We start from the raw sequence: 14,449 nt of genomic DNA on the forward strand, positions 1-14,449 counted from the left end.
CCAGCTCTTTTACTTTGCTGACATTGAGGGAAAGGTTGAGGTCATGACATCATGTGACCGGCTCCCAATCTCCTTCCTGTACTCTGACTCATCATTATTTGAGATTTGACCCACCACAGTGATATCATCAGCAAACCTGTAGATGGAATTAGAGCAGAATGTGGCCACGCAGTCACGAGTGTACGAGCTGTAGTGTAGGGGGGCTGAGGACTCATTAAAATGGCTTTAGCAATCCTCCTGATATGCTTTCAAACAGTTCTTCAGATACAATAAAATTAGTTTGGCTAGTTCCAAACAAGTGCTTGTGATATTTAAAACAAACTCCAGAGGTTTCAGTTGTAGGATAAAAATCTCAAAGGAGGTCAATGAATGAAGATCACGAGTGACCCTCCTCCCATCGTACGCTGAGAAGTGAGAATGCTCACTCTGTGGAATAATATTCAGTTCCAGTCACAACTCCTCCACATATGAACTGAGTCATACTTGAACGTAGCAATGGCCAAGACAACATTCAGGAATTGGATGATAAGTGGCAAATAACATTCACACCATAGACAATGCCAACAAATAACTATCTCCCACAAGACAGCTTAACATTCAAGGGCTTTACCATCACTACCCACTATCCCCAACAATCTGACTGTTGACTGACTAGAAACCAGAAACTTTTGTCAGAATCGCAACAAAGCCAGCAAGAGAAAGAGAGATTTTAAGTGTAGGTCAGGAGATGAACATCTTGTGGCATGTGACTCGCCTCTAGATACCCTACAATCTTTACGCCACCTATAAGGCAAAGGCCAGCAGCGTGATGGAATGTTCTCCCCCTTGCCTGAATGAGTGCAGGACCAACGACTTACAAGAAACCTTGGGCCATCCAGGAGAAGGAAGTCCATAATCCTATCTGATATCCTTCTGACAATCCTAAACATTCATTCTCTCCACCACCTGCACACTGTGGCTGCAGTGACATCTACAAACCGTTCTGCAGTTATTTGCCCAGGCGACCTCCACAGCATTTCCCAGATCTGTGGCCTCCATCGTCAAGAAGACAAAGGTTTGAAGTACACGGCAGCGCCTCCAGCTGCGAGTTTCCCTCCATCCTGACCTGGAAATATATCGTCTGTCCTTCATAACTATTGAGTACATTCTCTAGAACTCTCTCTCAGTCAGCATTATAGGATTTCCTTCACAAGAACTACAGATGCCCAAGGAGGCAACTCACCCCCACCTTCTCGAGGGCAATTAGGGATAGGCAATAAATGCTGGCTTTGCCCGTATCCTACAAGACCAATAAAAAAGAAGACAACTCAGAATCACCCAGACATTTAAACGTCAAAAAAATTCTTCAGCAACACGCACAAAATGCTAGAGGAACTCAGCAAGCCAGGTAGCATCTATGGAGAGGAATCACTGGTGTACATTTTAGTTCTTAAGAAATTGGATTAGTTTGTGTAAGAGTGGAACAGGAAGGCAGATTACTATCTAAATGGAGTCAAGTTAGGAAAAGGGGAAGTACAACGAGATCTAGGTGTTCTTGTACATCAGTCACTGAAAGTAAGCATGCAGGTACAGCAGCAGTGAAGAAAGCTAATGACATGCTGGCCTTTATAACAAGAGGAATTGAATATAGGAGTAAAGAGGTCCTTTTGCAGCTGTACAGGGCCCTGGTGAGACCCCACCTGGAGTATTGTGTGCAGTTTTGGTCTCCAAATTTGAGGAAGGACATTCTTGCTATTGAGGGAGTGCAGCGTAGGTCACAAGGTTAATTCACGGAATGGTGTGACTGTCATATGTTGAAAGATTGGAGCGACTGGGCTTGTATACACTGGAATTTAGAAGAATGAGAGGGGATCTGATTGAAACATATAAGATTATTAAGGGATTGGACACGCTGGAGGTAGGAAGCATGTTCCCGCTGATGGGTGAGTCCAGAACTAGAGGCCACAGTTTAAGAATAAAGGGTAGGCCATTTAGAACAGAGATGCGGACAAACTTTTTCACCCAGAGAGTGGTGGATATGTGGAATGCTCTCCCCCAGAAGGCAGTGGAAGCCAAGTCTTTGGATGATTTCAAGAGAGAGTTAGATAGAGCTCTTATAGATAGTGGGGTCAAGGGATATAGGGAGAGGGCAGGAACGGGGTACTGATTGTGTATGATCAGCCATGATCACAGTGAATGGCGGTGCTGGCTAGAAGGGCCAAATGGCCTACTCCTGCACCTACTGTCTATTGTCTATTGTCTATTGAGTCCTGATGAAGGGTCTGGGCTCGAAATGTTGACTGTTTATGCTTCTCCGTAGATGCTGCCTCACCTGCTGAGTTCCTCCAGCATCTGGTATGTCCTGCTTTAGTTTGTGCATCACTACCTGAGCTGACACCAAGGAATAAAACGTCAATTATAGCACGCTACTGGGCAAGAGTTAGCATTAAATAGAGCAAGGCAGGTTTTTGAAACCATTGGCAGCTGTGAAGGGATCTTGAGCCAAATTCAAGGACCAATCAATTCCATTGGCAAGTCTTCTGCATTGAGGGCAGTGCCTGGGCAGGTTGACAGGGTGTGCGCGGTTGATAATTACCCTGCTTCCTTGAATTCCACTTTATTGGGATCCAGCTCCACATACTTTTTCTCTTCAAACACCCGATTTATGGTTGGTCCGAGGATACTGTGCAAATATTGCATCCCAGCCACCTGCAACATTCAACAAAGAAATGATTGTGCTGCAGAGAGCGACACAAATGTCAGCAACGATTAGCATGTAATCCTTAGGTTTCCCAGCTTTCAACTGCCATTCACAGAATCATCCAGCTTGGAGGATGGCCAAGGTGTGAGTACTTGCTCTGTCAATTAGACTCAGCCCCCTGCTCCTTCCAACTTTCCATTTCAGCTACATACCCGACTCCCCTTAGAATGTAACTGCCCGCACTACAAGTGTACTCTTGATCACAGTGTATAAAAATAACACTTTGAATTCCTTCTGAGTTTTCTTTTGCCTTATATCTCTCATCCAAACCTGCACTTACCCTCACTGGTCTTAATATACCAGCTTCAGCAGTATCCGGGACATCTACAAGGAGCAATGCCTCATAAAGGCAGCGTCCATCATTAAGGACCCCCGTCACCCAGGACGTGTCCTCTTCCCATCGCTACCATCAGGGAGGAGGTACAGAAGCCTGAAGGCACACACTCAACGATTCAGGAACAGCTTCTTCCCTTCAGCCATTTGATTTCTAAATGGACATTGAACCCATGAACACTACTTCACTACTTTAAAAAAATATATTTTTGCACTACTTATTTAATTTAATACATACACACACACACTTACTGGAGACTTCTGATTATTATGTATTGCAATATACTACTACCACCAAGACAACCAATTACATGACATATGCCAGTGATATTAAACCTGATTCTGATTATTGTTTTTATTGGGGTACAATCGTTTTTATGTTCATTGCCTGTTTTCTTCTAAATTCTATCCTGCCTTCTTAAACAATCCCTTGGTTCTACTTTGCTGAGGTTTAAAATTATCCCAATCTGCCAACCTACTGCTACAAATACATAAACCTCTTAGATTTAATGTAATCTTAAATTCCTCCTGCCAGTTGTGAATGGACCTCTTTCCTGCTGTTTTATTTTGCTATAAAATATAATTTATCATTATTTCTTTAAATTTTAGCCATGGCCTGCCAACCATTATTTCTATCAACATAACCTTTCCAATCAATCAGAGCCAATTCTCTCTCATACCTTAGTGATTTCCTTTGTTTAGATGTAAGATTCTAATTTTAAAATAAATCACATCACTTTCAAGCTTATGTAAAATCCGATTACATTATGATCATTCTCCCCTAATGTCTCCTTTACAAGTTACCAATTAATGCTCTCTCATTACACAAAATGCGATGTAAAATACAATCTTTCCTAGTTGATGCCTCAACATATTAATCTCGAAAACCATTCCATGAGCTTGTCCTCACCTTATTCTTTATCTCCACATGGATATGCAAAGATTGTCTCTTTTACATTTTATTTTTAAGCTCACATTAATATTTAGTTTAAACAGTGAATGTAAATAGCATCTTTGAGGTAAACAGACAGAGCTGAGGAATCAATGTTATTGCAGGCTCCAGAGAGTATGTGTTCGTCCTTTGATTCAATCTGATTCAAACCCGAGAACTTTAAGTTACAGCATCATTGGTCTGAGTCACTGTGACACTTGCTTTCTCTTCACTGGATCAGCATTAAAGCCCATTAAAGCTTTATTTTGTTACCTTCTTCACTGAAACATTACTTCTAATGAAGACCTTAGTCAATAGCCCCGTGAACAATTCAACCTTTGATGCTCTCACCCCTGAGAGACCAAAAACCCGATTTTACAATTCCGAAGATCATGGAATGGCTACAGTATGGAAGGAAGCCACCCGGCCCATCTTGTTCTTGCTCTCTAACAGAACAACACTTTCTCCTGCCCACTGTGCTCTCTACCTCAGATTTTCTTTTTCTTCACCATTGAATATCAGCTCTCTGAGGACTTCAATAACCTTGCACTCCAGAACCTCATGGATATAGTACTGAGGGAGTTAATCGTGGAACTACAGATGGTGTTATAGTGAAGTGTTAAGCACTTAAGCAGAGAATTGTGTACTGTAACAGTTAGCTGCAAAAAGAGGATTTTTCTGTAACTTCAAGGAAGTTAAGATCACATCTGGAGTATTGTATATAGCTCTGGTCGCCCCACTATAGGAAGGATGTTGAAGCTTTGGAGAGGGTGTGAAGAGGTTTATCAGGATGCTGCCGATTTAAAGGACGTGCGCTATCATGAGAGGCTGGACAAACTCAGGTTGTTTCCTCTGGAGTGGAGGAAGCTGAGGGGAGATCTGATGGAGGTTTATAAGATTATGAGAGGCATTCTTAGAGCAGACAGAGAGAATCTTTTTTCCCCGGGGTAGAAATGTCTAATACTGGAAGGGGGATGTGAGGAAGAAGTTTTTTACTCAGAGAGTGGTGGATGCTTGGAATGTGCTGCCTGGCATGGTGGTAGAGGCAAATACATTAGAGGCTTTTAAGAGATATTTAAATAGGCACATGAATATGAGGCAGATGGAGGGTTATGGACCTCGTGTAGGTAGGAGGGATTAGTTTTTGGGGGGGGGGGTTTGAATTTACCTATCAGCTGGTTCAGCACAACATTGTGGGCTGAGTGACCTGCTCCTGCGCAGTTATGTTTTATGTTCTATCCTGACCAGCAGCAAATCCACAACTAATATCACAGCAAGAGATGGGCTGAGTTCAACTTCAGGATTGAAAGCGTGAGGTGTTCCTGGTGTTGTCCGTGCAAAACCTAAACCATTTTGAAGCCCCGCACTCAGTTACACGCTGCAGTTGGACACCAACACCCGACAGCCAATCCTTGCAGTTTGATAGCTGTTGGCAGCAACCTGCACACCTGAGCAGAGACAGGTACGTGGGTAGAGGGAGGGGAAATCCACTCACCTTACTGATATACCACTGATTATCCCAATTATACATCCATTTAGTTGTACCTGAAGTATACTTTATCGGTATCTGACTTTATCTGTACCTGGCTGCATCTTCACCACAGTTTGGGAGGTCCACACAGAATCTATCTACCTCCATCAGCATTAACAATGAAGGTGCTGCTTAATAATAAGTTAGATTTATTTCTGATTTGCTTCTTACCTTTAAAAAGCATTCCATGGATTTGGAAGCTAAAGAATTATTTCGGAACAATGTATTTGGTTCAGCTGAAAAAAGATATGAAAAAACACAAAACTTCAGAAGAATCGAAATGATCTGAGCTTTCTCAGTCTGTATTTGAAAGTGTTCCAAATGTCGATAAGGGAAGTACTTCCCAATATGTTAAATTTCAACAGCTTTTAGGATATATATTTTCCTATTAGTCAAACATATAAATCCGCTTCTGTATGTAGTTTAAGGTAACCATTAATAGCCTACAAATCGCTGTTTTTCTGGCATTAAATATTTTCAATACTTTTGGTACTGTTTGTGAAAATTGCATGAAGAGCTGTGTCCGGTGATCTCGATGTGGCCTCATACAGTGGTGAGCAACACATCATTCTCTGCAACTTCTGCCACCTCCGAAGGGATCCTACTGCCAAACACGTCCTTACAGTCCCCCTCCCTCCACTTTCTGTGATCCCCTTGTCCACTTGTCCCTCTCCATTAGTCTCCCCAGGCACTTATCCCTACAAGCAGCCAAAGTGCTACACCTGCCCATTCACCTCCCCCCTCACCCCCATTCAGAGCCCCAAACGGTCCTTCCAGGTGAGGCAACACCTCACCTGTGAACCTGCTGGGGTTGTCTATTGTGTCCGGTGCTCCCGATACAGCAATCTCTCCATTGGTGAGACCCCCTCATAAACTGGGGGACCATCTCTTCAAGTGTCTCTGGTCCATTTGCCAAAAGCCGGACTTCCCGGTAGCCAGACATTTTAATTCTGATTCCCAGTCCTGTTCTGACATATCAGTCCATGGCCTCCTCTTATACCATGATGAGGCTACCATCAGAGCAACACCTTACCTTCTGTCTCGGTAGCTTCCAACCCGAAGACATGAAAATTGATTTCTCCTTCCGGTAAAAAAAAATTCTCTCCCCCCTCCCCTCTTCTTCTATTCCCCCCTCTGGCCCCTTACCTCTTCTCATCCCTATCGCTTGCCCCTGGGTCCCCTCCTCCTTCCCATTCTCCTATGGTTCACGCTCCTCTCCTATTAGATTCTTTCTTCTCCAGCATTTTATCTTTCCAACTGATTCGGCTTCACCTGTCACTTCATAGCTAGCCTCCTTCCCCTCATGGCACCTTTTTACTCTGTCATCTTCTCCCTTCTATTCCCGTCCTGCAGAAGGGTCTTGGCCCAAAACATCGATTGTTCATTCATTTTCATTGATCCTGCCTGACCCACTGAGTTCCTCCAGCAATTTGTGTGTGTTGCTTTGGATTTCTAGCATCTGCAGAACTTCTCATGTGTACGAAAAGTCAGTTGTGAGGTTCACCAAGTACTGATGTTGGATTTCCCTGCGCCAATTTGAACACAAGTTCTCCATTTGGCCTCTTGCGGATGCCAGCAGGTAGCCTAGCAGATATCACCTCTGAAATGGACATACCGCAATGCAAGCAACACTCTTGCAGCTAAGGGAAAGTATTACCTCTAAATGCTGCATTGATGGGAGGAGAGGTCGTGGCGGGGGGGGGGGGGGGGGGTGTGGAATCGGGAGAGCATAGCGACCTGGACAGAAGGGTGAAGAATGGAGCCTGCAACAGGCATATGTTTCTGTACACAGGGGTCTCAGAGATCCTTCATGCTTACAGCCAGACATTTATGGCAGGACTATAGGGTGTGAAAAACGTAGGAAAATGCCAGTGCCTGTTCTGTAGGTCGAAGGAAAAGTATCTGAATTCTCCTTCTCTTGATTATGGAACACGGGCAACCTCCTAATGCAGCAGTGAACAGAGAAGTGTGGTGGAGAACAACAGTCCAGAGTGGTCAATTGGATTGGTCCTGCTGACAGGAAGCTGGGAGAGACCACGGTCCACAAGTAATGCAAACGCACTCATGAGCCTGCACTGAAGTGGCAGGAGGACACATGTCTCAGTGGGAACCACAACCACCGGTTGAGTGTTAGCCCTTTAATTCGCAGGTGAAACGGGGTAATTATGAGGTGAGAGAATCAGAGCATCTTGGTGTGGGGATACATTTTGTGCATTACACTACTCTTGAGGTTATTTTGGAGGGTGTTTTATACCGGAAAAAGTTGCAAAGGAAAACAAAAATCTGGCTGATATTGCTCCACTCCAGGGGCCATGCCAATTTTCACCCCCTCAGGACCTTCAGTGCAGTTGTACAAAGGAGCTCCTAGGTCACCATGTTGAGCGGTGCAGACTGGCCTGTATATTCTGTCTGCAGTTTACCAGTGATTCTGAGAGTGTCATGCTGTCGTTAAAACTAGGACAAATTGGAAATAAGATAAATTTTAAGTTTAACAGAATGGTAGTGAATTAAGGTGAGGTCTGTGATAGGGGGGACGAGGAGAGAGTGACTGGGACTAGTGATGGAGGTACTAGTTGTACGGTGTTGTTGAATGTGTGCTCAGAGAACTTGTAAGTAGGAGAGGAATAAAATCTGGAAACTCCTAAAGCAAAGAGAGAAACTTGGAAAGATGAGACCTAAGATTGGAATGGCTACTATCTGAAATTGCTGAGTCCTGAAGGCTTCAACATTCCATGGTGTGATACTGTTCCTCAAACGCTGAACAGAGTAGGCAGCCAAAGATGAGGAATTCTGAGTAGGAGTGGGAAGGAGAATTACAGCAGACTTTCTTTTTATTCCCTCCAACTCTCTCTGCGATTTAGTAATTGTTTTATCATTTTTCCAGTTCTGTTGACAGATCCTCAACCCAAAACCTTCGCTCTCTTTCTCACTCCGCAGATGCTATCTGACGTGCTGAGTGTCTTCAGCACTTCCTCTTCTCGTTTCAGATTTCTAGCATTCACAGCTTCCCACTATTAACACATTAACAATGTTGGCGGATAAACTGCCCTATCAGCCATCTTATCAGATCAGATAAATTATACTGTACATAATGTTGTAAACAAATATACTAGATGATCTGTAATTGTAAAAATGCTTTCATGCACAGCCTATAGGAACAGAGTCCATTTTGCAACAACTTTTTAATCACAACTTCTTGAAGCATTTTTATGTATGGAGTTAAAAAAAACCCATAATTTCTTACTTGTTCTATCCAGTTCCAACTTAATGACATAGTTTAAGAATTGCTTTGCCAGCCCTTGCCCCAGGAAGAGTTTAACCAGATTGGTTGCAACCTCCTGTCTGTTCTCAGTGGTAGTGAGATCATCAATCAGTTCCAGCAGGTTCCCCTTCTCACCCTGTGGGAATAAAAACGTGGACAGAATTGTCAGTGCCTCAGAATGCAGAGTACCTATTGCTCGGGTAACCCAGAGTTGCTTGTTATATTAAAAAGGGCTCTAGAGGCAAGCAAATAAAGTGAGATGAAAAACTAGATTAACAAATTAGGAGAAAGTTGGAAAAACCTTTGCTCTGAAAGGTTAGGTGGACCATGCCTTTGTAGAGTAAGCTTCATGGAATGAGTGACTTGGTTAAACTGCGCTTGGAGTTTTATTTATAATTCTGGTTACCATGGAAGCATGTGGTAGCAATAGGGAGGGTGCAGAAAAATTCCATCAGGATGTTGCCGAGCATGGAGAACTGTGGTTATCAGAAGAGACTGGTTAGGTTTGGGTTATTCTCACTAGAACGTAGAAGGCTTGGGGTAACCTTACAGAGGTTTATAAAATTGTGAGCAGCATAAAGCTGATTGATCACCAGATTCTTTCTCCCAGGATATGGGACACTAGAATCAGAGGCCACAAGTTTGAGGTTACGAGGGAAAAGTGCAGTATGTATTTTTTCACATGTAAGTATGAGAGTAGTTGAGGTCGCTCAGAGAGAGGAAGTACGTGTTTTTTTTAATGCCTCCACATTAAGTCTGTCCTCTTAGAAAAGTGCTATCCATTCAGAAAAGTCATGCTCCAAATTCCTTTACATCTGGGTTCTGCCATGATATACTGCAATGACACAGTGCAACTGGATTATCAAACATTTCTGGAGAACCAGAGTCTGTGTGATACCCTCAGTCAGTAGTCTGCCTTCTCCTACTTCAGTGGCCCTCTCTACAAATCCTGCGTCACTCTCTGTTAGTGGTAACTAGCACAGTCTAGCTGGGCAGTGAGAGTGACCCCAATTAGTGGCACTCTCTTCAATTTAAAAAAAATAGGCATTTAATAAAAATAAATCCTCTCTTTTCAAACTCCTTGGTTCCCTTCTCTTTTAAGCTCATGGGATTCACACGAGCTGCCAATTTAATTGTCAGAACTAAACACATAATTGGCCTTGTTCCACAGATACAGCAGCAGGTATGCTGTATTAACCATATTCTCTTTATTCTTGTATGGAGGTCTGTTTCAATTCTCCTCTTTGTACTTCTTGTGCCTTCTTTCCTCTGCTGTGGTTGGTGCTTCTGTAGCTGGGACTGGGAGATTTGAGATTGCGGGCTGCTGCCTACGTATGATTTAACATTTGACTCACCGGCTCCCACTGCTTCCTCCTGATCCCCCAGTTGTTTCTGGAATCTACTCATGGGATAGGGACAATACTGGGAATGCATATCATTGACAATCGCTGTGTGAAGTACACACAGCATTACTGCATGAACTTTAATCACTGATATTTAACGTCACTTTGAATGCCCTTTTCTCCCCAAATAAAATAAATTCTGCTGAAGTACCCGGTAAATAAAAGAGTGTATTCTGTTCTGGGACCTGGGTGATAATCAAATTTGTTTTTATGGGTTATAGAGTCATCTGTATCTATGGAATAAATTACAGCCTCATTACTCAGTCCTGCATCATCCTTAATTCTGTAAAAACTTTGTACTTAGATATAAATGTATTACTGAGGCACCCCATGGAGACACAGACTCCATTCATCAGTGAGAGAGACTTAAAGAGACTGCATAATTTAAAGGAACTTCCCTTTTACACAGAATACATTACCATTTAATAAGCATGCAGGCTTCTTCAAAGACTAACAGAAATACAGACGGGAATCATTTACTTCGACAACAGTTCACCGGTGTGCATGCTGTTATTGCTCACTTAAATACTGCCTTAATCAACTCTTCAATTATGCAGGAATATATTTATAGTAAGAACTTGACATCAGCTTTCCGTAGCTGAAGAAGGTGGCTCACTGTTACCAGGAGAGCACAGCCTATCTTTTGCTCGTGATGCAGGTGGATGCCATTTAGTTCATCATGTCTATGATGGCTCTCAAAGTAATTCCATCTGTCCCACTTCCCCTGCCCTCTCTCATTCACATGCCAACAACTCCTCTCCAGCCATCCAGCTACACTTAGGCTAACACTTCGCACCTCTCATAACTCATGTTTCTTAGCCTCCTGGAAAATTTAATTCAGCAAAGGAATTGCAAATGCCATCTGGAAGAAATCTAAGCTACAATGATCATTTATATCATTATTCATCTGCATCACACATCTATTTAGAAAATCTGTCTGCTAGTTCTGATCCATATTACAGTTCGGTGACTTCAGTCCAGAGACATTGACGAATGTGACAGAGATTGATTCTTCCAGTTCCTGGAGAATCAAAAACCGGCTCTTGCCCCCTCATCTGAAGGTGAAGAGGAAGAAAAATTAGGATTGAGATCAGATGACAAGTTCTCATTGCAGAGGAGTTCAGTCTTCATTCCTCACTGAACTGAGGCCGTGGAGGTTCAGTGGCTGACTATAAAAGGCTGAGGCTGCTGAAAATTTGGGTGCAATGTGAATCAAAGGATTTGGAAACTGAAAAAAAAATGTGGACCAGGTAGAAGATCAACCTTGCCTTATTTGATGTTGGAGCATGATGGAGGGGTGTGAATGGCCTGCTGCAGTTTATATTGCTTACATTTTAAGTTTATATGGAAGACGTTAGTCAACCGTTTTCTTTATTGGGACAGTTCACTTGTTATAACCTACAAAGCCAATTACAGTAGGGAAAGACTTGGGTTTGAGTCCCCCGACAAATCTCTGAATACATGGCGCTCACCTACAGAGTGGTCTGAAGCAATGAAGCCACAAAATGACCAGAGTAAAATCCCAGCACTGTGAGAGTCCTATCCATTTGTTCAGGGGGAGAAAGTGGCTTCGAGGGGCCAACTGAGGAACAGTGTTCAACCCAACCCTGCATTTAACCTACAACACTGAACAATAAATCACTCACCATTCCTCTCATTTACTTCCTACGCTGACTTGTTATGGACAGATTGATTGTCACATTGGGTTAACTGTATAGTGACCATCAGCTTTGACGTACCTTGGACTAGCTGCAAACCCAATCATATGTTTTAGAATAGTGTGCAATAAAGTAATGATGGGCAATTGTTTAAGTCAGATGGACAGATGTGCTTCTGAAATAAAGTTAAAGCTTGTCCCTCACCATAAAGCATCCACAAGTGGTCTATCTCTTCTACAATTACTCTCAGGCACCAAGGCCAGTTCTAGGGTGATAACTGAGGTCTTCCTGGTCATAATCTGATCTTCTGGTAGCCGTCCAATATTTCTCCATGACTACCAGCTATAAAATTACGGACCTAATTTTAATCTGTCACATCCTTGCCATCATTTATAATATGATCATGAAAATACAGCCAGGAGTATCAGAAAAAATTAAGAAGGAATGGGAAAAAGAACTTCACTGTCTTATACCCACTGAGCAGTGGGAGAAAATTTTACAATTAGTCAATTCTTCTTCTATTTGTGCTAAACATGCCCTAATACAATTTAAGGTTGTACAAAGGGCTCACATGTCCAAGGATAAACTTGCTCGATTTTATTCTTATGTTAATCCAACCTGTGAGAGATGTCATTCTGAAGTCACTTCATTGACCCACATGTTTTGGTCTTGCCCCCGTTTGCAAAATTATTGGAAAGATATTTTCGGTATTATTTCAACAGTTTTGAATAGCAAATTGCAACCGCATCCTATTACTGCAATTTTCGGTTTACCAATGGTGGATAATAGTTGTTTATCCCCCTCAGCCCGGCGGATGATTGCATTTGTTACATTAATGGCTAGAAGATCTATCCTATTGAACTGGAAAGAAATTAATCCTCCAACCATATTTCAGTGGTTTTCTCAAACTATTTCTTGTTTGAGTTTAGAAAAAAATTAGAAGTGTTGTCTTCGACCCTTCAGTTAAATTTGAAGAAACTTGGAGACCATTTATTCAACATTTTCATATGAGCTAAACTGACTTTTCCTAAACCTTACTCTTATCATCCTTAATTATTTGGATGGAGGTGCGGAGTTATTGACGCTACTGTGTATATTTGATATAATGCAATGGCCTATGTTGGTTAGGTTTTTTTTTCTTTTTTGGGGGGGTTTTCTTATTTACTCCATTTTTCGAAATTACTATGAGTTTGGGAGGTTATTATATACCATGTATTTGTACTTATACCTTAACCTATTAATTATGTACTCTCAAGCTCTTTGTATTCATGTTTCATTTATGTTTGTTTAAAATTAACAAAAATATTTTTTAAAAAAGAAGTTTTTAAAAATCTGTCACATTGTACCACTAAATTGCCACAGTGGGTATCCACACAAGGATCTAGACTGCTGATGATCAACAATCAGCCCCTCCTGCAGCAGAAATGGCGAGACACACAAAGGAATTTTATCCAACTAACCTGACAAGCAAGAATGAGTGAAGGTTGGTGTTTAAGATTGAAATAATTTAAAAACATGTATGGTACTGTACATCTAATACAAGCATGTAATTCCTTGCTAGCATGCTTATAATGGTGGGTAGCATGGTGTACTTGTCTCAATTTAATACATAAATCACACTATAGTTGCTAATCTTATTTAACTCTAATCTGGGGATAAAACATGTGTTGAAATCTCCCTGGTGGTTATAAGAATGACCATGGCTCTGGGAATTCACACACCAAATGTACATTTGGAGTCTCTCTCCTCCTTTTGATCCTTCTCTCACTGTCCCCTAGTGCCAGGCAAGGTAAACCCAACACAAAGGGCAATATTAAGGTGTTAGCATATCCAAAAGTGGATAATTTGCCAGCCTGAATGAAATACATAGCAGACTGTTACAAGACGGATGAGAAGAAACTATAGAAGTTGTGATGATCATTTTTCCATTAATCCAGGCAACTGAAGCATTGATTAAAAAGAGAGGGAGGGATAAAATGGGTAATTAAAAGCAAAGGACAAATAGTTGAAATTAATTCAGAAGTACAGGAAAATCCCTTCATTTACAGAGGTGCATATTAATCAAGTGTAATTAGTATGGTTTGTTAGGGAAAGGTCTTGTCTGACTTACTTGACTGATTTTTAAAAAATGTGGAAATAACAAGGTAGATGAAGGCGGGTGATGCATTAGAATGTAGTCTAAATGCACTTCAGCACGGTTTTTCCCAAAGTCCTGCGGAGCAGACAGGTCAAGTAAGTAAAGAGGCATGGGAACCAAGAGAGAGGGACAAATAGAGAGGGACAAATAGAGAGGGACAAATAGAGAGGGACAAAACTTGCTCAGCACCAGGAAACAAAGTTCAATGATTTATGACTGGTGAGGTACTACTGGTGAGTTCTCAGAAGACTCAGTCCTTTTACTTTGTTGTATATATTAATCACTTAGACTAAAAAACAGGTGGTATATTAAAGAATTTGCTATTGGTACAAACACCTCCAGGTTGATAAGGAATACGAAAGCTTTAGAGTGTAGGAAAGCATTGGATGGCTGGTCAACTGAGTGGAAAAATAGAAAATGGAATTCAATCCAGATTACTGTGAGGAACTGTATC

The 14,449-nt window shown here is 41.9% G+C and overlaps 1 protein-coding gene across 2 annotated transcripts in view; it reads right to left on the reverse strand.

Moving 5' to 3' along the window:
- The window catches only part of rasa4 (RAS p21 protein activator 4), a 264,778-nt gene that overhangs the window by 41,460 nt on the left and 208,869 nt on the right, over positions 1–14,449 (reverse strand). For both annotated transcript variants that reach the window (XM_073053736.1, XM_073053737.1), the window contains 3 exons: positions 8,780–8,933; positions 5,707–5,771; positions 2,576–2,688 (listed from right to left, as the gene is read on the reverse strand). In XM_073053736.1, coding sequence (XP_072909837.1) covers positions 2,576–2,688; positions 5,707–5,771; positions 8,780–8,933 — 332 coding nt within the window. The remainder of the gene's footprint in view (positions 1–2,575; positions 2,689–5,706; positions 5,772–8,779; positions 8,934–14,449) is intronic.

The sequence above is a fragment of the Hemitrygon akajei genome, chromosome 8, assembly GCF_048418815.1.
Source record: "Hemitrygon akajei chromosome 8, sHemAka1.3, whole genome shotgun sequence".
NCBI lineage: Eukaryota > Metazoa > Chordata > Chondrichthyes > Myliobatiformes > Dasyatidae > Hemitrygon > Hemitrygon akajei.